Source organism: Neofelis nebulosa, chromosome 14 (assembly GCF_028018385.1).
Source record: "Neofelis nebulosa isolate mNeoNeb1 chromosome 14, mNeoNeb1.pri, whole genome shotgun sequence".
NCBI classification, from domain to species: domain Eukaryota; kingdom Metazoa; phylum Chordata; class Mammalia; order Carnivora; family Felidae; genus Neofelis; species Neofelis nebulosa.
In genome coordinates, this window is record NC_080795.1 from 47,509,911 (window position 1) to 47,532,064 (window position 22,154).

Here is a 22,154-nt window from a genome sequence, read left to right on the forward strand (position 1 = left end):
GGTAAAAACCCAGGACCAGAATTGCTAGGTCATGGGGTAAATGCATGTGCAACTTTATAAGATACAGCTGTACCGGGTGGCCATGCCATTTTCATTCTCACCAGCAGTAGATGAGGGTTTCCATTTTCCTCATCCTTGCCCAAACTTGGTATTGTCAGTCTTTTTAACATGAGCTATTTTAGTGGATATGTGATGATGTCTCATTGTGGTTTGAATTTGCTTTTCTCTGACGTCTAGTGGTGTTGAACATCATTCATGTGCTGCTTTGCCCATTCTTACAACTTCTTTTGTGAAAAGTCTGTTCAAATGTTTTGCCCAATTTTTTTTTTATTTAAAAAATTTTTAATGTTTATTTATTTTTGAGAGACCGAGAGAGAAAGACAGAGTGTGAGCAGGGGAGGGGTAGAGAGAGAGAGGGAGACACAGAATCGGAAGCAGGCTTCAGGCTCTGAGCTGTCAGCACAGAGTCCCATGTAGGGCTCGAACTCCTGCACCGTGAGATCATGACCCGAGCCGAAGCCAGCTGCCCAACCGACCAAAACACCCAGGCTCCCCTCACCCAATTTTTAAATGGGGTTACCTGTCTTCTTCTTTTTATTTTTTCTTTTTATTTATTTAATTTACATCCAAGTTAGTTAGCTTATAGTGACCTGTCTTCTTTTTTTTTCAACGTTTTTTTTTTTGTTTTTGTTTTTTTTTTAATTTATTTTTGGGACAGAGAGAGACAGAGCATGAACGGGGGAGGGGCAGAGAGAGAGGGAGACACAGAATCGGAAGCAGGCTCCAGGCTCCGAGCCATCAGCCCAGAGCCCGACGCGGGGCTCGAACTCACGGACCGCGAGATCGTGACCTGGCTGAAGTCGGACGCTTAACCGACTGAGCCACCCAGGCGCCCCGTGACCTGTCTTCTTTTAATTAAGTTGTTAAGAGTTCCTTAAATAATGTGAAATCAGTTATATGTTTTACAGTCGGTAGGTAGCCTTTTTTGTTGTTGTTGTTTTAACCGTGTCTTTCAACGAGCAACAATATTTAATCTTGATCAATTTTTTCTCTTCTAGTTTATGCTTTTTATGTACTTTTTAAGAAGTCTTGGTGTGACCCAATGTCACAAAGATTTTCTTTTGCTTTTTTCCCCTAGGTTTTTAATAGTTTCACCTTTACATATAGGTTTATCGTCCATTTTTGAGGTGACTTTTGTAATGGAGTAAGGGAAGGGTTGAGATCCATTTTTGTTTTTTCTCCATATCACTCTCCAGTTGTTCCAGCACCATTTGTTAAAAAGACATCTTGTCTCCATTTAGTTGCCTTGGGATCTCTGTAGAATGAGTGTAATTGTGGGTTAGTTCTCCAATTTTTGACCCAGGATATTGAATGCATTTTTTTTTTTCCCTATTGGTTCAGGTCAGCTTTTCCAACATTTAGGAGCCATGCCCCTGTGTTTGAGATGATGGTCATTGGCTTCCCATTTTTCAGTCTGCCCAGGACAATAAAAGACCGTGGCAGAAGGTGAAACAGACGGTTTCTAATTTCCTAAAGGGGAGTCAATGTCGTGGCAGTGTGCCAGATGCTTGCAGCCTGCTGCCCGTTTAGTTGCCGCTGGGACAAAATGCCACCACCTGAGGCTGAGATTGCACCCTAAATCATAATATTTGAAAATAATAAACATTTGATGGGCCTACTTACTATGTGCTCTGCTCATTTAATCCTCACCCAAAGCCTATGAGGGGTGTACTATTTTTGTCATCTTTGTTTTCCAAGTGAGTAAACTGAGGCACAGGGAGCCGGCCTATGCCCATGGTCATACTGCAGTAAGTGGTAGAGATGGGACTCATCACAGGCTGCCAGGCGTCAGGACCTGTGTGGGGCCTTCCAACCCTCAGTGGTTCCATTCCTAAAGACAGGGAGTGACTCACCCCAACTTTTTTTTCAAAATTGCATGTCCTCTGTCAATGTCTTTAGCGGTATCTTATCTTTCAGAAGAGCCAAAGGGACTGGCTCTCTGCAGTGTCGATACGGAGTTAGGTGGGCAAGTTGCTCTGGTGACCCTCTGTCACCACTGAGTCCCTGCTGTACTGTGTGAAATCGGGGAAGAGCAGAGTGAGACATGATAAATCCCCTGCCCTTAAGAGGCTACCATATTTCTTGAGTTCTGATAGCTTTATAGTCAAACTTTCAATGTCTTTCTAATAAAAAATAATGCCTTAAAGTTAGCTTCCATAGTTTCCTGGGCCATATTGCTTAAAACAGTTAACAGACTTTTTTTTTTTTTTTTTTTAACCGAACAGGGATCTTGTAAGCTTTTTGGCATTATTGAATATTTATGATTTGCCCACAGGCAGTTGGGATGTTTTAGTGAGGAAAGCAAAAGCAGCTTACTTCACATGGGAATGTCGGGCACATGCTTTTTCATTAAAAATTTGCCACTGAGGTTTTTCTCAGCGGGTGTGGAAATCTCCCATTAGTCACATAAGAGTCCACGGAGGTGGCCCAATGTCAACAGAACCATGATGCTGTTTGGGGGTGTATGTTATCAGTTGTGTTTGTGTTGTAGATAAGGAGGCTTGTGAAAGGAAACTATTGTATTTCAGGTTTTATTTGGAAGGGAATGAGAAAGTAACTTACATGAAACTCAATGTGAAGACTATTCTCACGACATTGGACATTGGGCGTAGCTGCCCTCCTAGTCTTGGAAATCAGTGTTTACGTTGTATATTGTATTTAAATCTGATGTAAATTAAATGGAGTCAGATCTGTTGTTATCTTTAGTCATGGCATTGCTAACTGGTTCTAAGATTAGGTGAGTAATTTCACCAGGTAAATTTCACTAAGAAAAATTTGTCTAAAATCTGGTACTTCTTTCAGGAAAACTATTAAAATGTTTGGGACTTTGTTGAATTAGCAAATTTTATTTTATTTTATTATTTTATTTTATTTTATTTTATTTTATTTTATTTTATTTTATTATTTTATTTTATTTTTTTATTTTTTAAAAATGTTATATAACCTAATTGAGAAATTCATAACATAGAGGGGGTTTACTTTTTTTTTTTTAATTTTCTAGCATTTACTATTGAGAGACAGAGCATGAGCACAGTAGGGGCAGAGAGAGGGGCAGACACAGAATCCAAAGTAGGCTCCAGGCTCTGAGCTGTCGGCATAGGGCCTGACGCGGTACTCGAACTCACAAACCGCAAGATCATGACCTGAGCTGAAGTCGGACGCTTAACCGACTGAGCCACCCAGGTGCCCCACAAATTTTATTTTTTAAAAATGTTTATTTGTTTTGAGAGACAGCACACATGTGAGTCGGGGAGGGGCAGAGACAGAGAGGGAAAGAGAGAATCCCAAGTAGGCTCCATGCTGTCAGCACAGGGCCCCGATGTGGGGCTCCAGCCCACTAATTATGATCGTGACCTAAGCCAAAATCAAGAGTCAGATGCTTAATTGCCTGAGCCAGGTGCCCTACAAATTTCATTTCTTATTAGAGACTGATTCTTCTGTATGTGTGTGCGTGTATGTGTGTGTAGGTGGATATCAGAGAAGTGAGCCGTTTGGCTCAACTGAGGCTGGGAGCTTTTTAAGACAGTGGTAACATTAAAAAGTTCTTCAATGGATTGATTTTAGCTATTTTATTGTGCAGTCCCTTTGTAAGAACATTTGGTAAATATTTACTTCTACTGGTGCTGCTTTGATTTCTGTCCTGTAGAAGCTTACTATTGGTCTATAAGACAGGGAAAGAAGAGTTTTTACAGAAAAATTATATGTACAGTCATAATAAGAATCAAAATGGAAAGAAGAATTTGCTTATTCTGTACTACAATTTTGTGTCAGTTAAAATGAGTCTATCTACCTGTATGAATAAAGGAGCACCAGAGTCTTAGTGATTTAATACACTAAAAGTTTATTTCTTATTAGTAAGAATCCTGATACATGTCTACAGACCTCTTTCTAATTAATGACTCAGGAATCCAGATTCCCTCCATCTTATGACATTCCTGTCTTCATATGTGGCCTCTGGGCCCCCCTGCTTGGGAAGTGAGATCATGAAGATTGCAGACTGACTTGTAAATACTATGACCTGATAGTGACATGCATCACTCCCGTTCATCTTTCATTGGCTAGAACTAGTCACATGGTCTTAACTAACTAACTGCAAGAGGGCTGAGAAGTTTAGTTCTGCCATGTGCTTAGGAATGAGAAGAACTATATACATGGGCAAGCACCAGATATTTCTACCATGTATTTCATAATTCAGTCCTTGGTATGTTACTTGTCAAATTAACATAGTTTGCAGAGAATCCTGAAATGAAAGCAAGGAATGATTATTTGTCATACCCAATAGATCTACGATGGTTAGTTAGTGATTTTATATTCATCTGTAGACTGATAACTGGAAGCTATCCTGAATCTAAGCCCTGTCCAGTAGGATTAATTGTTTTTCAGTTTTTTTCTTAATGTTTATTTATTTTTGAGAGAGAGAGAGAAAGAGCATGAGCAGGAGAGGGGGCAGAGGGAGAGGAAGACACAGAATCTGAGGCAGGCTCCAGTCTCTGAGCTGTCAGCACAGAGCCCAATGTGGGGCTCGAACTCATGAACCATGAGAACGTGGCCTGAGCCGAAGTTGGACGCTTAACTGACTGAGCCACCCAGGCGCCCCAGCATGATTAATTTTTAACTAGGAGCTCATTTCCTCCCACACATTCAAAGAATAATACTTTAGTAAGAAAGAAAGAGAGAAAGTTACGTATATCTTGTACACACACACACACACACACACACACACGCACGCACACACCCACACACCATGGAGTAATAATCCATCACAAAAAAAGATGCGATCTTGCCATTTGCAACAACCTGGATGGACCTAGGGGGTGTAATGCTAAGTGAAATAAGTCAGTCTGAGAACGACAAACACCATATGATTTCACTCATTTTGGAATCTAAAAAACAAAACAAATGAATAAACAAACGAAAAGTAGAATTAGATCTATAAATACAGAGAACAAACTGTTGGTTGCCAGAGGGAAGGAGAGTGGGGGAGATGGGCAAAATGGGTGAAGGGGAGTGGGAGATACAGGCTTCCAGTTATGGAATGAATAAGCCATGGGGATAAAAGGCACAGCGTAAGGAATATAGTCAATGATACTGCAAAAGCCTATGGTGACAGATAGCAGCTACACTTGTGGCGACCGTAGCATAATATAGAGAGAAGTTCACTCACTATGTTGGACACCTGAAACTACTTTAGCATTGTGTGTCAACTATACTCAAATTAAAAAAAAATGTTTTTTAAGGATAAAAGTCTTAAAAGTGTTGAATCAAGTACTAAATTGGAACATAGTTTCACTTGTGACTAATGCACTTGGTTTTACTATGTTTATTTTAGACATATTGATATAAAGCATACGGTACCATCAGATTTCTATCCTTTTATTACATCCATTTGTTTCTGCATCAAGCAACATTTTGGAAAACGCTTAGCATACATATTTTATACTTGAGGAAGATTTCGGTTTCTCTGCGTGTAGTCAAATTTGCTGTGATTGGATGACCCGTTATTCAGATTGATAGCGGTCGTCTTCCCACCTCCCGAACACAATGGCCATGGAAGCCCTTGTCTGTTACACCTGGTACTTTGCAGCACCATTTGATACTTTGATCACTCTTTCCTCTTAAAAATGCTCTTGGCTTCATGCCCACAGCTTCAGTTGTCACGTATCTCTAAAGGCTTTCACATGTTTTCCTCCAGTCCAGCTCTCTCTTCTTTGCTCTAGACCTTCATATCTAACTGCGTATGACTCTCCATCTGTCCTGAATCTGACCTGTAGTCTTTCCTTGTGTTTTCCACCTCAGTGGGTAGCACCACCATCCTGGTTTCTCAAGAAACTAGGATATTTCTCGATATTTTGCCCCCCCCCCATCCATTATCAATTCTATCAATATTTCTAAACATTTCTCAAATCCATTTTTCTCCATTCTGCTTCCACCATTCTGGCCCAATCTGTCAGTTTCTCTGGCCTATAATACTGCCTGCTTTTGTACACTGTACCAGGGATAGTGTTTTCAAAATGCTTATCTGATTATGTCACTCCCCGCTTAAATCCCGTTGCTTTTAAGATTGAGATATAAATCTTTTTTTTTTTTTTTTTTTTTTGGACAGAGAGAGACAGAGCATGAACGGGGGAGGGGCAGAGAGAGAGGGAGACACAGAATCGGAAACAGGCTCCAGGCTCCGAGCCATCGGCCCAGAGCCTGACACGGGGCTCGAACTCACGGACCGCGAGATCGTGACCTGGCTGAAGTCGGACGCTTAACTGACTGCGCCACCCAGGCGCCCCGAGATATAAATCTTTAACGAGTATACAAGGCATTGCATATTCTGCTTCTCTTCTGCCTTTCCCACCTCGTCTTCTACCTCTTTCCCCCGTGTGCTCTCTGCTGTGGGCTCCATTCGGTTCTGTGAACCTGAAATACTTCCTCTTCCCCCAGGACCTTTGTGCATGCTGCTTCATGTTCTAGAAGTGTGCCGTGTAATGCCATAGCCACTAGCCACATGTGGCAATGAAAATTAAATAAAATTGGGGCGCCTGGGTGGCGCAGTCGGTTAAGCGTCCGACTTCAGCCAGGTCACGATCTCGCGGTCCGTGAGTTCGAGCCCCGCGTGGGCTGATGGCTCGGAGCCTGGAGCCTGTTTCCGATTCTGTGTCTCCCTCTCTCTCTGCCCCTCCCCCGTTCATGCTCTGTCTCTCTCTGTCCCAAAAATAAATAAAAAACGTTGAAAAAAAAAAAAAAGAAAAATAAAATCAAGAATTTAGTTTCTCAGTCCCACTAACTACCATTTTAAGTGTTCAGTGTGACTTGTGGCTACTGTATTGGACAAAGAAGATATAGAAGACTTCCATCTTTAAACTAAATTCTCTTGGACAACACTGTTCTAGAATATTCTTTGCCACCTCCCACACCCTTCCTCCTGTGTGATTTCCTCGGGAAATCCTTCCCTGCCCTCTTCCTTCAGTTTCTAGTAGAGTCAGTTTTCTTTGTATCTAAGTCTACCAGCAACTACCGTGAACACATCTGCAATCAAAGTTACATTTATTTAGCCTGCTTCAGCAGGGGACCCTTAAGAACAACTCTGTAACATAGACTTGGGAGTTGGTCTTCATAGTGTTTGGGATTATACCGGGTAAGTGTAAAGAGGGATTACGGAAGTGACAGCCAGCTCTGGACTGGATATGAGAAGTCACTGAGGCAATCTGGAAATTGGGTAACCATAGTTCAGGAGATGAGATAAGCCAAGCAGGACTGAGGATGCGTTTGCTAAGAAAGCAGCAGTTCCTTAGAAGGAAGACGTGTGATTCACTTTCGTAGCTGTGTTCCTGTCTTCTGGGCTTCTGTTGGAAACGTTGTTGGTCTTGTCCGTGTGCCACCGGAAGTAGTACACAAAGGCCGATTGTCAGTGGGACTGATTTTTACTCTCTCAGTCACGCTGTGCTCTCCTAGAACTCTGCTGCTGTTCTCCAGAGTGCTGGCACCAGTTTGTGATTTTTTGAATGCATGGTATTTTTAATGAATATGTTTCCTCTGGTAGACCGGAAGTTTCATGAGAGCACACACCTCTTCTCTTTTTGCTCACTTTGGTACCCATAGCATCTAGCACACTGCCTGACACGAAGCAGATGCTCAGTCTTTATTGAAAGAGTGGATAAGTGAATAAATGAATGATAAGACCTAAGAAATTGGTGGCTGATCAAAGACACGGAGGCAGAAAGTATCTGATTTTCTGACAGTTGACGAATCATTTGTCTTTTTCCAGTAGACTCATAAGCAGACGTCTCCTTCCTCCCACCTAAAAAAATTGTAGAATTCTAATATCCAAAATTTAAATGTAACATTCTAATATTGCCTGATATCTTGAGTCCTTTCAGGGTCGTCTTTAAAATATACGTTACTGTACCTTTGTTACTCTCCTTTTTCTCAGTCCAAATGATTAAGAAATGTATAGATGCACACATCAAATCACAGTAAAGTACGGTGTTGTTGGCTGTCTGCTTGCCTTTGGGCATTTTACGAATTATGTGAAAAGATTTCCAAACAGTTGTGGAAACTTGGTAACTGTAACCAGAATGACCCAAACATTTTGGGTATGACTCTCCATACTGAATCAGGTAGGGCTGTAATGACCCATCAATGTGATCGGGTCTCATGAAGGATTATGATGTTTTCCAGGTGGACCACACGTTTAATTTTTTAATTATAAAGACAATATAAAATAATGAAGGATGAAGTTGTAAGCTTAGACATTTTGGCAACATGTTTACTGTCTTTATTTTTTCATAGTTCTTGTTCACATGTGCCTTATTAGGGTAAGATTCTGTGTTTTAGTCAGCATGCAGTCCCTTTGAGTCTGAACAGTCGTAGTATATCACACCTTCTCACATCACCTGAGGGGTTAGAACCACAGAATTTATAAGTTTAATGTGTTTTAGTAGGCTAGTCTGTCCTCAGGTTTCAGAATTCTGCGGCATGAACAATAAATTCACTGAGGCCTGTGTTTACTAATGCTGGTCCACCAGAATTAGTTGTATTCGTATCGTTATGGGTTACTGCATATTCCTTCAAAGGAGACCTTGGAAATGCATTTCCTCTATCCCTTTTTTAAGTGCCCTTTTCATCATGCTACCCTCCTACTCCAAAATTTTCTAATTCTTAACTATACTAAGTATAAATACCTTTTCGTAGATCAGCCCTGGCCAATAGAACTTCCTACAGTGATGGAAATTTTCCTGTATTCGCTCCAATATGGTAGCTACTGGCCACATATGGCAATTTAGTACTTAAAATATGGCTGGTTGGCCGAGAAACTAAACGTTTAACCTAGATTTTTAGGTCCTCCCTTCATAATCAAATCAGGCCCGTGTCCTTGTCCCCATGTACACACCACATTTGTGCCATCATTTTGTCTTGACTCATGTTGGTCTTCTTTCACTTGGATTACTTTTTCTCAATTCCTTCAGTTGATCCAGCTTCTCTTTAGCTTCCATAGGTTAGAACAGTCTCCACAATTTCTACGAAATCGTCCTGTCATCTTGCTGAACTTCCTTTCCTGGCAACGCCCATTATTTGCTTTTCCAGCCAGGACACCTGAATGGATGGATGGATGGATGGATGGATGGATGGATGGATGAATGAATGAATGAATGAATGATTCAAAATAGACTTTCACATTTAGTCATTTGGTCTATTTTACTTTGATTTGTTGTGGTTGTTGTTCATGTGAATTTGCCCATCTCTTCAACCAACTTTCGGTGGAGCCCCAGAAGATTCCCATTGAATGCTTTGTTGATTGATTGACTGATTGATTGATTGCAAAAGAAATGCAAATCTGTATCTTTGATTCTTTGTCACAATTATTGAACCAGTCAACAAGCTCCTAGGATGCACATAAATACACTTTGATGGCAAAACCCATTTTCTTGGATCCAGGGAATTTATAAGACAACATAAAAAGAAGTATCCTGTATATTTTACTTATAAATTGTGAATTCTAGAGATGGTGGTTAAGGATCGTGAAGAAAGTTTGGAAAATAGCTGTGAGTAACCCTTTCCTATGAAGGAAACTGGTGAACTGTGGTCAAAGAATGGAAGCTTATGGCTGAGAAAAGAGAGGCAGGAAAGTTGTTATTTTGAAAGAGACACTAGAAAAAAGTCACATTGGGAGGAGCAGGCGTGTGTGGTCAACCAAGTGCTTTTTCATCCTCTTATATTCACTTCAGGATCAAGTGGGGGTGTTTGCACATCTACTTTTGAAAAGGTTTTAAAATGTAACCAAGTGCTTCCAGCTGGCACTAAATAACAACTGGATATCCTTGGATCCAAGCTTCTTCACGCATAATACTAGGCTTTAGAGTTTCCCTCCAAAATGTACTCTTAAAATATTGTGATAAAGATGATCTTAGAGAAGGGCACTGAATATGGTCAAGTGATTACTATAGAATAGAATTTAATACACATATATTGAGTTCACCATGTACCGAGTACTGTACTTAGTACTTTATATCTATTAACGCATTTATCCATCTAATCACTGTAAATAAGCATTTTGCAGATGCAGGAAACATGGCACTTGCCTCAATTTTATACAGGTAGCCGGTTAAAATGTTAGAATTTGGGACGCCTGGGTGGCTCAGTCAGTTAAGCTTCCAACTTTGGCTCAGGTCATGATCTTGCGGTTTGTGAGGTCGAGCCCCTTATCGGGCTCTGTGCTGACAGCTCGGAGGCTGGAGCTTGCTTCGGAATCTGTGTCTGCCTCTCTCTCTCTCCCTGCCCCTTCCCTGCTCATGTTCTCTCTCTCTCTCTCTCTCTCTCTCTCTCTCTCTCTCTCTCTCTCTGTCTCTGTCCTTCCCTTTTAAAATAAGTAAATAAAAAAAGAATTTATGATTTTTGGAATATGCATTGGCAGTGATAGAAAATGGAAGAGATGTTTTTATATGTTTGAAGAAACAGGTTCCAGTACCTGCAGACACTTTCACAACATCTGTGGACATGTGAATAATATGCAAAGCACAAATACCCTTTCTGTCCAGCATAATTCTCAGTGTGCAAGTGATATGTGAGTTCTGTGCGCAAATGGCAACTATTTTCATTGTAGTTGAAAACACAGTACTAAAAAATGTGTTACTTTCCTTTCTGAAGTGAGGATTTAACAGTTTGGATACATTTGTCACTTTTTGTTTCTTTTGCATGATGACTTACCTATTTGTTTTAATTTTGATGACTTGTAAATTTTGCAGAAATTCCGGAGTGCTTCCGTTGGCGCTGAGGAGTACATGTACGACCAGGCATCAAGGTAGGCTCCCGGGAGATGCCCCTAGAAACTGATGAACTGCTAACACTTGAAATGTATCCCTACGTTATACTTTTGAACCTTTAAAAGAAAATTATTTTCTCTATTACAATGACTTCTAAATTGCTATTTCCAGTCTTGACCTACATTCTGAGGCCCGTACCCTTTCTCTGTTCTTTTGGTTACATATCCCCTCTTGGGTGATCCTCTAAAGCTCAGACGCATGGGCTCCAACACAGCATGTGAATAAATGGAACTCTTTGTCTTTCTTTCTTTCTCTCTCTTTTTTTTTTCTTTCCTTCCTTCTCTACTTCTTTCATTGGTCTGCTTTTATTTCCTATCGTGGCTAAGGATGGAACCATCCTCCAGCTACCCACTCTAGAGGGGTAAAGATCTGCCTGACCTTTCTTACTACACTTTCATCATACTTGCCAAGTGCCGAATATTCTATTCCACCTGTCCTGTCCCTTGCAACCTACTCTTATTCGTGTTCTGAACTATAAAAATATAAGTGAGCTTTCTGCCAACACTTTCTTCTTCCTTCTGTGCCACTTTGCACGTATTTAGCTACCAGGTACCATACACTCTGGTGCCCTCCGTGTACAAGCCATGCGAGAGGGATGGGGATAAGATACACCCTCTCCCTACAAGAGGCCCGTAGACTTGGAGGGGACAAGTGTAGTGATGGACAATTGTAATACAAATTGTCAGTGGTGAGTCCTGCCACAGAGATACATAAACAGAAAGCTGAGAGGACCTACAGGCCTGTGTGTGTGATGCGGGTTGGGAGGAGTGGGGGGGTGGGCCAAAGCTTGCAGGAAGGGGCATTTGAGCCACATCTTGAAGGACTGTTAGCAGGAGTTTTCCAGGGAAAGAAGGAGTATTAAGAACATTCTAGGTAGAGGTGCCAGATGTTCAAAGACCTCGGTCGTGATCATGTCTGTAGATAGGAGAAAAGGGCAAGAAATGAATCTCTTTCCCATTTATAAAACTTACCAGTGATTTCTGACAGAATTAAACACAAGTTACTCATGAAGGTAGTCAGAGCCCTCTATCTGCTGGTCCCTTTACTTTACACCTAGTCCTCTACTGTATTGCTTGCCCCTTTTGCTTTTATGTGTGTGGCTCTCTTCTGTTCTCTCTGTTTCCGCCTAATGTCCTCCTCATCCTTCCTCATCCTTCAGGATCTTGCTTCAACCTCAGACTCCCCATTTGGTCTCCCCAGATCGTCCAAGTCAGAATTTGGGTGTGTGGTGTTCATGAGGGGAAGGGGCATGGTGGGGAAGATAACCAGAGTTCCAAATAACCTTCTAAAATGTGGAAATACATACATAATTTGCATGCTATAAGCCCAAATCACCATGTAGTCAGCTGTCTGGTTGGTGAAAAGAACATTGACCTATCAGTCACTTGACCTGTCTTCTCTTTCTGCTGCTGTCGTTGTTCACTGCAGTGAGCAAGTTTCTCAGCCTGTCTTCAGCTGTGAAATGAGGAAGGTGTTTTTTTTTTTTTTCCTTATGTTATGAATAGACAGGCTTAGGGGGCATGAACTCCCCAAAATTAGATTCAAAACTATTTCTGTTCATATGTGCTTTTTTTCTGGAGAGAGGGTTCACAGCTTTCTTCATTTTTTTTTTTTTTTTTTTTTTTTTAAAACAAAGTCTGTGCCCTAGACAAATTGCAAATTGCTGGTCTAGGTGATTCTTATATCCTGTCCAAGTCTCAAATTTTATGATTCAGTGGCTGTACTGAAATTGCTTTTTCTAAGCAAAATGACAGTGAAATTGGTTCTGTCTTGAATGATTTATTTCCTACCTAATTCTAAGACACATATTCCGGATTTGCTTAGTTTATCAGTTTAAGCGTAAGGTTTTTATCATGAAATGAGGAATATTGTTTTGCCCTTCACATTTCTTCTTACAAAACTTACAAAAAATTAAACATTGCCGAAATGTTTAACATAGAAAGTAGGGGTCCCCCATAATCTTGTAAGTAGGTCATTTTAAGAGGTGAACTTTGACACATTTTTACATCCAGCTTTTCAAAGACTACTGAATTAAAGAGCTAAGAAAATAATAGGCCCAGTGAAGAGCTTTTGATGATTAAAAAAATACACAAAACATTGGTTATTGGATTATCACTATAGGCCATCCAGCAGTGTAGGAGAAAGAAATATTTCTGAATGGACATCTTAAACAAAAGAGATTGTGGTTCATACCTGTTGTTTACTTTAAATAATGGATAAATTCTCCAAATTTGGGAAAATCAGTGTTTTTATTTTATTTTGCTTTCATATATTAGGGAAATTAGGTAGAGCAGCGATCTGCAAACTTTTTCTGCAATGGGTTAGATAGTAAATATTTTAGATTTGGCACACCATATGTCACCAGTACTAAACCCTGCTGTTATGAAAGTAGCCATAGACAAGACATAAATGAATGAATGTAGTCGTGTTCCAATAAAACTTTATTTACAATAATAGGCAGTGAGCTAGATTTGGCCAGGGGACGATTATTTGCAAACTCCTGATTTACAGCAGTTACCCTTTCATGAGTTCTTTTGCAGTCTTGAAAACAAACAAACAAAAAACCAAAAATAAAAAACCCAGTTTCTGCTATGGAACTAGATTCTCAATAGTGAATGTTTGAGTTTCATTTAGGTTTTCACATTTCAAAATGTTTTCAAGTGGGACATAGCTATTTTGCAACATCTTGGTTGTACAAAAAGAGGTCTAGGTACAGGTATGAATTAAACAAAAGCTTTCACACATTTGGCTTGTTGTTGGGATAAAAGTGGCAAATTCCATCAGTTCTTAAGCTTCAGGCATTACTGATTGCCATCCAAGACCTAACAGATTCTTCTGGCACAACCTTACGTAATTGGACAGGCTCCTCATGGACTTTTCTTTCCTTCTAAACCATCTGGTTTATGAGCCACTATTAGAAATGCTGTATACATTGTATTAGCAATGACCTTTGGTCTGGTCTCATCTCTTTGCCATATGTTGTGTTTTGTCTCTGAAATGGAGTAAATATTGGTTAATATTCCTACAAAATGCTGTCAGTGTGAAATCGATTAGGAAGGCAGAAATGTCCAAGTGAGTGAATCTGACCACTGTTTGTTTTCTGTTCACAGTGGCACATTTCAATACACCCTGGAAGCTACCAAGTCTCTGCGTCAGAAGCAGGGGGAGGGCCCCATGACCTACCTCAACAAAGGACAGTTCTATGCCATAACGCTCAGCGAGACTGGAGACAACAAATGCTTCCGACACCCAATCAGCAAAGTTAGGGTATGATCCTTATTTCTCAAATAAAGCACAGAGGGATCAGATGAAGAAAATTGCTACCTTCCTTCATCTTGCGGGAGGGTGTGGAAAAAATTCCAAAATAAATAATTCCAGAACAAATGTCAGAGAGTTGGAGCAGGACAGAACTTACTGGCTTACCGTTTATCATTTTAATCAGTAACCAATAAACCCCAGGGAGGGACATGGTTGAGACATGCTTTCTGGCTGTATCCAAGGGATTTTCCCAGTTTCCTTCATTACCTTTTATGCTACCTAGTTGTTGTTCTTGTGTTCAATCAATTGATCTTAATTTTTCAAGCAGGTAGTTGTAAGTCGGAGCTTATTTGTGGGCAAGGAAAGAGCTGCGGCTGTCTTCTGTGAGGGAGGCTGCAACTTATTCTGTGTCCCTGGACCCTTTGCGACTTGCTTACAAAGCCCTTCTGCAGCCCAGTGCTTCCTCAGGAGTAAAGTGAGGCATGACATGATCCCTACCAGGAGTGACTCGGTGGAGTTTTCACATTCATGAGTATTAGTTCCGTTTGTTGGAAATGGAACTGTGCCGGAAGCCTACCAGCTTCTGGCATTCTCGCCGCGGCCAAGAAGGGAGGAAACTGGTAATCCTTTTCTCCTGAAAAGGAAAATCATAGCAGAGCTCTCTGAAAAGAGGTTGAAGGACTTTCCTGCCCGATTGTAAAATGATTTGTTTTACATGCTGTGTGCAGAGTGCCACCCCACCTTATTTTATCCATAGCTACCGCCTCCTAAGCTCTTTAGTACATTGAGAAGAAAGCCACGCTGTCCCTAGAGAGAGCATAGTGACTTTGCCCCCATCCCAGATGCCCGTACAAAGGTAACAAATGAGGGAGAAGAGAGAGAAGAGTATTTGGGCACCTGCTGGCCAGCTTGTCTGTTACTAGTTTTAGGTAAAATCATTGCAGTGGTGATCTCTGAGTCAGCTGGGTTTTGTGGCTTTGTTTCAGTGAGAAAGATAAGGAAGGTTGCTGGTCATTTCTCAGGCCAGCAGTTCTTCTTCCCTGTAAGCCTGTCCCAGTCCCAGATCAGAGCTGCGGGAGGCAGGGCAGCTGGGAGTGAGAGAAAGATGTGGAGCGAATGTCCTACCCAAGGCTGAGCCTGTTGTAGGCGGAAAGGGGGCTTGGTGTGTTCCCTACCCTGTGGTCAAGGCTGTGGCAGAGGGGGGCCATCCTCCTCCTCCTCATAATCATCGTAATGGTGGAGGGATATAATAATAATATTAATGACGACAACAATGACAGAGAGATGCCATGATACTAACAAGCACCACAACGTCACAACTACTATTTATTGGGTGGATCTTCTATGTGCCGGGCACTGTGTTAAGTACCATATACCTAGCAATCCATTTATTTGAAACTAACAACAACCCTATGATATAGGCACTATTTTTGCAATCTTACAGATGAGGAAACGGAGCCTTTTAGAGACTAGTAACTGGCCAAGGTTACACAGCTAAAATGTGAGGGAACCAGGATATATCCCAGGCAGTCAGATTCCTGAACTCATTCTCTTAACCACTAAGGTACACTCTGTTGAGTCACATGGAGGGCTAAAAGCCATAAGCGTTTTAGCCTGGGACCCATCTCTGGATATATATGCTAGGCTTCATACCCTATTACCCCCACGTGTGGATAAATTTACTCTGGATAAATTTACTTTTTAAAACACAATCTTGTAAATTACCAGTGCACGTGTAACTCTTTGAGATTGTACAACTCTATAACCAGTATGTATATGCACCCTCTTAACAGCACCATTATCTTTACCCTGAAAAGATGGTGGATGGTTCACATTCTAAGGCCATGACTATTGAGGGGTTTTTTTGTTTTTTTTAAACGTTTATTTATTTTTGAGACAGAGAGAGACAGAGCATGAACAGGGGAGGGTCAGAGAGAGGGAGACACAGAATCCAAAACAGGCTCCAGGCTCTGAGCTGTCAGCACAGAGCCCGACGCGGGGCTCGAACTCACATACCGCGAGATCATGACCTGAGCCGAAGTCGGACGCCTAACCGACTGAGCCACCCAGGCGCCCCTTGAGTTTTGAGTATAGACACTCTTCCAAGAATTCTACTTCATTGAAACTGTGGAAATAATTTAATATTTAATTTATTTCCATCTGTTCATTTTGGCTAGAAAGAGCCCTGCTCTCTCACGGACTTCAGTCTAACACCCTTGGAGAGTTAGAATGGTGCCTTTCAGAGGGATCTTTCTTTCTCCTCAGCTCCGGGAGAGCAAGCAACATGGAGGAAAAGAGGGATGCACTTGGAACCCACCAGCATTAATTTTGGAGAACAGTGTCATTCTTTTTTTTAATTTTTTTTTTTTCAACATTTTTTATTTATTTTTGGGACAGAGAGAGACAGAGCATGAACGGGGGAGGGGCAGAGAGAGAGGGAGACACAGAATCAGAAACAGGCTCCAGGCTCCGAGCCATCAGCCCAGAGCCTGACGCGGGGCTCGAACTCACGGACCGCGAGATCGTGACCTGGCTGAAGTCGGACGCTTAACCGACTGCGCCACCCAGGCGCCCCAGGAGAACAGTGTCATTCTGAATAGAAGCATGTATGCTTGGTAATAGCATTTTCAAACTGCCTTTCTCTGTATTACTGAAGAAATAAGTTTCCAGACCAAGAATATGCCATTATTTAGGTGAACATAGTCATTTGCTACAAAAAAAATTACCTGCTATCTTTATCTTGGAACAGAAAGAGATAAACACCAGGAGACCACTCACTGAACTTTTACATATACGGTAGTCCTTGCCCTGTTATGTGTGGGGGACACATTGTAGGTCCCCCCCCACCCCCACAGTGGATGCCTGAAACCATGGATAGTATGTAGCCATTTATATGCTATGGTTTTTCATTTACATACGTACTTATAAGGTTTAATTTATAAATTAGAGTAAGAGATTAACAGGAATAACTAATAATAAGATAGAAGAGTTTTAACAATATACTGTCATAAAGGTTATGTGAATGTGGTATCTCTGTCTCTAAGTATCTTACTATACTCTGCTCACCCTTCTTTTCGTGATGATGGGAGATGATAAAATTCCTACATGAGGAGATGAAGTGACACGAACGATGTGGGCACTGTGACTGTAACGTTACACTACTGTTGACCCTTGGATGAGCTATCAGAAGACGCTTCTCTGCTTCTAGACTGGGGTGCCCAATTGTGGGTAACGGAAGCCACAGTTAAGGGGGACTACTGTAAATGGCGAAGTTTCAGGAAGTGGAAAACAGATTCAGGAAGTGGGAGAGAGAAGAATGAAACGCTTGTGGCTCTTAGTTCCACCAGAATGGCCAGGGATGCCCCTTCTTGTCATCTCTCCGTACCTTCGAGGGTCATGCTGCTTGTGAATCCGAATAATACGGATATTTCCGAACTAGCGTTCCTAACAGAGACCTGCTTTCCTGTGTAACCAATGTTCACGCATACTTTGGAAATCAGCCCGATTTGGAGTTGACGGTACAGCCGCAAGCGTGTATTGTGTATCTCTTATTTGCCAGGCACCGGGACCACTGTCCTTGTCCTCTTTGAGTTGGAAGCCAATGGGAAGACATTGCCATCGACAGAATAGTTATAAATAATTAATGAAATGACTACAAGTGTGCAAAATGCTACAAGGGAGAAGTTATTAAGGAACGAGAATCAATGAAATATTCTGCAATAGTAGGAAAATGTCCAAGAAGTATTTTGGTTATGGAGGGAGGAGAGCACCAGTATCCCTGATATTGCAGTTAAAGGGATTTGGGGTTGTTTGTGTTGGTAGGGTCTCATCTCGTAAGTGGCAGTGAATTAACATTTATTTAGTTTAATGAGGATTTTTATCATTTAGGACTCAAAGGGGTTTTGGATTCTTATTTCTACAAGATATGATTAATTTTCCAAGAAAGCCCATCCAAATTGTGTTGAAATAAATAAAACAGTTGGCCTCGTAGCTTTTGGTCTGTAACTTAGACCCATGTTCATCAGTATGAACTCATCTTGTAGTATTTCTTTCATTACCTTAGTATTTCTCTCATTTAGTATTCTCTCCACTATCTCCCATTCTTAGTATTCTCTCCACTATTCCAGCCTGAGGCACTTAATTAGGCTAGAAACAGGTGCTTGCTTCTTTATAAATGGCACCAAATTCTGTGTTTCAGAATACAGAATTTCAAAAATGTGTTTGTTTTCAGTACCAAATAGATTTTTTTGGTATTCCCACTCGCCCCACAAGACAATAAATGTGCTGTTCATTGGTTAATTTGGTTGTTTATGACTCGTGGTAACGAGGAGGTAGGATTCTTTTTTCCTATGTACGGTTCTCATTTCCCAATCACTTTTTGAATAGGCCCATCTGTAAACAAACTAAGCTGCACAGCCAAGCTTGTCTGGGTTTTGTAAAGCAAGAAAAGCAGCCCCATGGGAACACACCTCTGGCCGGACTGCCAGAACTGGAAGCTGACGCATCGGAGGTCCTGGGCAGAAAGTAAAACCTGTGATTCTCCCCTCTGCAGAGCGTGGTGATGGTGGTCTTCAGTGAAGACAAAAACCGAGATGAGCAGCTGAAATACTGGAAGTACTGGCACTCTCGGCAGCATACGGCGAAGCAGCGGGTCCTTGACATTGGTAAGTTGACCTTGACCTCTCCGTGTGGTCTTTGGTGAACCGCCCTGTTGCCGTGATGCCAAGGAGAGCCTGGCACACAAATCAGAGCTAGGACCCACGCAGCTCTTCAGGAGAAATGCCAAGCATGAGTCTGTGCACTTTGTCAGTACATTTGGTACAAATCAGGCTGAGAAATCAAAATCAGGCTAAGCTGGGTGCAAAGCACTTTTTGTTCTATGGAAGTCAGCTGTGCCTCATATAATAATAGTGATACATTTGGATTTGCAACGACCGTGTCGGTTTCTAAAACGTATTTCCAGGCCCTCCTGTGTTTGGGTCTAACGGCCAGTCGGGCCGACCAGATGAACTCTTATCCCGCTGTGACACGAATAACCTCAGGATCATTTGACTCTAAGGTACTTGTGAAGGTCACATGACTGGAAAGTCAGTTCTGGCTCTCTAATTCTCTGTCTAGTGTCCCTTCAGCTCCAACACATTAGGTGGTCCGGCAAATGACACCTTTGAGAGAGCTTTTCCAGCAGGAGGAACGAATTTGCCAAGTATATTTCCTGGAGTTTGTGTATTCTTTTTTAGTTTTAATGTTTATTTATTTATTTTGAGAGAGAGGGAGAGAGAGAGGGAGCGCGCGTGTAGGGTGGGGGCAGAGCAAGAGAGAGGAAGAGTGAGAGAGAGAATCCCAAGCAGCCTCCGCACTGTTAGCCCAGAGCCCAACACGGGGCTTGATCTCATGAACTGCAAGATCATCACCTGAGCCAAAATCGAGGGTCAGACGCTTAACCAACTGAGCCACCCAGGCGCCCCTGAAACCTGTGTATTCTTAGACACGATGTCTGTTCTCTAGAGACAGGTAGTCCCCTGGGTGGGACTCAGGATTCAGCCAGGAAAGCAGAGTCCATGCCAAATGGTCCCACGGAGGGAATTTGTTGCAAACATTGGGAGGGCTGAAGGCACCGGGAGGCATTCCAGAGATGAGCAACAGCAGGAGTCTGCTGCTGTTACCTGCAGGGCTGGAAGATCAAAGGGAGGAGGTTGTGGGTATTGGGAGAACCACCCAGCAAGAGCTGGAACCATAGTGGGGGCTGCCTCAGCAGGAGCTGGGGCCACAGAGGGAGCAGCTTTGCAAGAGGAGGAACTACGGAGGAGTCACTGCCAGACACACCTCTTCAAAGAATGCCAACTGGGAGGAGGGGACGGAATGCCCTGTCTTCTCCCTGTCTCCCAGCCTCCCACCAGTGCTTCCCAAGGGCCGCACTTACCCTGAAGCCATTGGCACAGCCTAGCAAATGCAGTTTGCGGGAATCGACCTCTGGGATACAGAGTAAGATGGGAAGTCAGGGATCGGATCTTAAAGTTTCTAGAAGGTACTTCAGTATGCAGACAGTAATATATGTGTTTCTAAGTAATTATAACACTGCATATGCTGTTTTTATAAGAAATAAGTAATTTCTCATCTGTGGGCTTTCTTGCCTCATTTTGCAGCAAAGAGGATGCAGTCGCAGTGAGTGTAGGCAAAGTGAAGGTTGCCATTGTGTTGGGTTTCAGAAGGTATTACTGAACCATTGAAAGAAAGGCATTACTGAGCCATGGCTTTGATTTCTTACACACTGCAATGATGGATGTTTAGACATTCCATCTCACCCTTGCTAAGGTCTCATGACCAACGGCAGAAAGGTTAGTGACTAGGTTAGGGTTAGAGACTCACAATAGAACCTATGGAACTACTTGCTGGTTTATCCTGCAAGATGGTTACACCCCTCCTCCCCCCAGTGCACACCAGCATGCCCCCCCCCCCCACATACACCTCCTACTAGTCAAATGTATTTATAAATGCTTAATAATAAATAATAAACATAATAACTTTAATGAACCAGGAAACTGAGCCCAGAGAGACCCACTGACCCACTTTGCCAAGTGACTTCTCAGATAATTAGTGCAAGAGCTAGGATGAGACAGTGTTCCTCACCCAGCCCTTACATAGAAACTCCAAGAGTGATTGACTAGGACACGGGCTTGGGGATACTTGCCTTAACCTGCTTTGTAGCCAGTCTACATGGAGCAGAGGAACAATTTTATTTTATTTGTAAAGTTAGCCTTATAATTATTACCCAAGAAAATGAGAGGAGCAATTAAACAGAAATATGGACTAAGTCCAAATAAGGCAAATAATAAAAGCATTTTACTGGCTTACCTGCTGGTTCAACTTTGATAGTGTTGCAAGGTTTACTTTTCTTAGACCAGAATGATTTCTCAGCTCTCACAGGACTTCAGATCTTATCTCTCTTCTTATCACCTCTTGCCTGCCTTCAGACTTTTCTCTACAACCCTTTACACACGCATGGGCACACACACGCACACACGTGACTTATCTTTGAGATTTATGACTTTTACTAAGAAGCTTTGTGGCTTACTTGGGCCACTTGCTCTGAACCTGAACCTGAGGGGTGTTAATCAGTCCCTTAGCTTCAAATGGAAAATGGATTTTTCTCGCCACAACCTCAACCTGACAGCTGCTCACATAGGATGAGGAAATATGCAAAAATCTTATATAATTCGTTCTTTTACTAGATTAAAAAAAGATCAAACCGCGCACTCCTCTGCCAGTTGATGGCTAACACTATCTCCAGTATAAAGGGAGGGCCGAAGCCGCGATCACGTGTACGTCTGTGTGTGGTGCCCCGCCATCAGCGGGAGCTCTGGAGTGTGGTGCTGAGAACATTGTGAAGGCTCTACCTTGGTTCCGCCAGGGGAGTGAGCAGTGCCTGCTGAGGGTGAGGGGAGGCTGAGGAGCGCATGTGCCGTGTAGTTGCCAGTTTGGGTCGAGAACCTTCTGGTAGCCTAAAGAAGGAAAGGAAGAATCCAGCGTTTAAAAATGTTTTACTTTGCTTAACCTCCATGAAGCTGGAGGTTATAGTCAGGGCTCCAAGGCTGCCGTTTCTAAATCTCCACCAGCCACCGCGGCCATCAGGTTCCACTGGGCCCTCTGGGTAGTGACCTTGAAGTTGGGAGTTCGAGACTGAGATAAGGCCCCTTTCGCTAAAGCAGAGATCCATAACCTGTGGTCTTCAGAGTCTGTGGATGGACTGAGGGGAACCTCAAACTCCTTAAACACAATTTTGTGTGTAGAGGCATGCAGAGTCTTTCATCTCATTTTTCTGGAGGTTCCCGGGGTAACCAGCCGTCCTCCAGCTCTCTGCCTCTCTACCTCCACTTCAAGCAAAGCCCACTGAAGCCTCCGCCTCTCTTTGTATCTTTCCTTATTCCGCATCCCCTCAGCACTCATACGCAAGGATTTCTCTCTTGTCTCTTGTACCCTGTAATGATGGCTGGCGAACATTCTACATCTTTCCTGACGTACATTGAT

At 42.3% G+C, this 22,154-nt stretch overlaps 1 protein-coding gene across 3 annotated transcripts in view; it reads left to right on the forward strand.

Moving 5' to 3' along the window:
• The window catches only part of GRHL2 (grainyhead like transcription factor 2), a 173,955-nt gene that overhangs the window by 65,928 nt on the left and 85,873 nt on the right, over positions 1–22,154 (forward strand). For all 3 annotated transcript variants that reach the window (XM_058698717.1, XM_058698715.1, XM_058698716.1), the window contains exons 5-7: positions 10,794–10,849; positions 13,982–14,138; positions 18,682–18,793. In XM_058698717.1, coding sequence (XP_058554700.1) covers positions 10,794–10,849; positions 13,982–14,138; positions 18,682–18,793 — 325 coding nt within the window. The remainder of the gene's footprint in view (positions 1–10,793; positions 10,850–13,981; positions 14,139–18,681; positions 18,794–22,154) is intronic.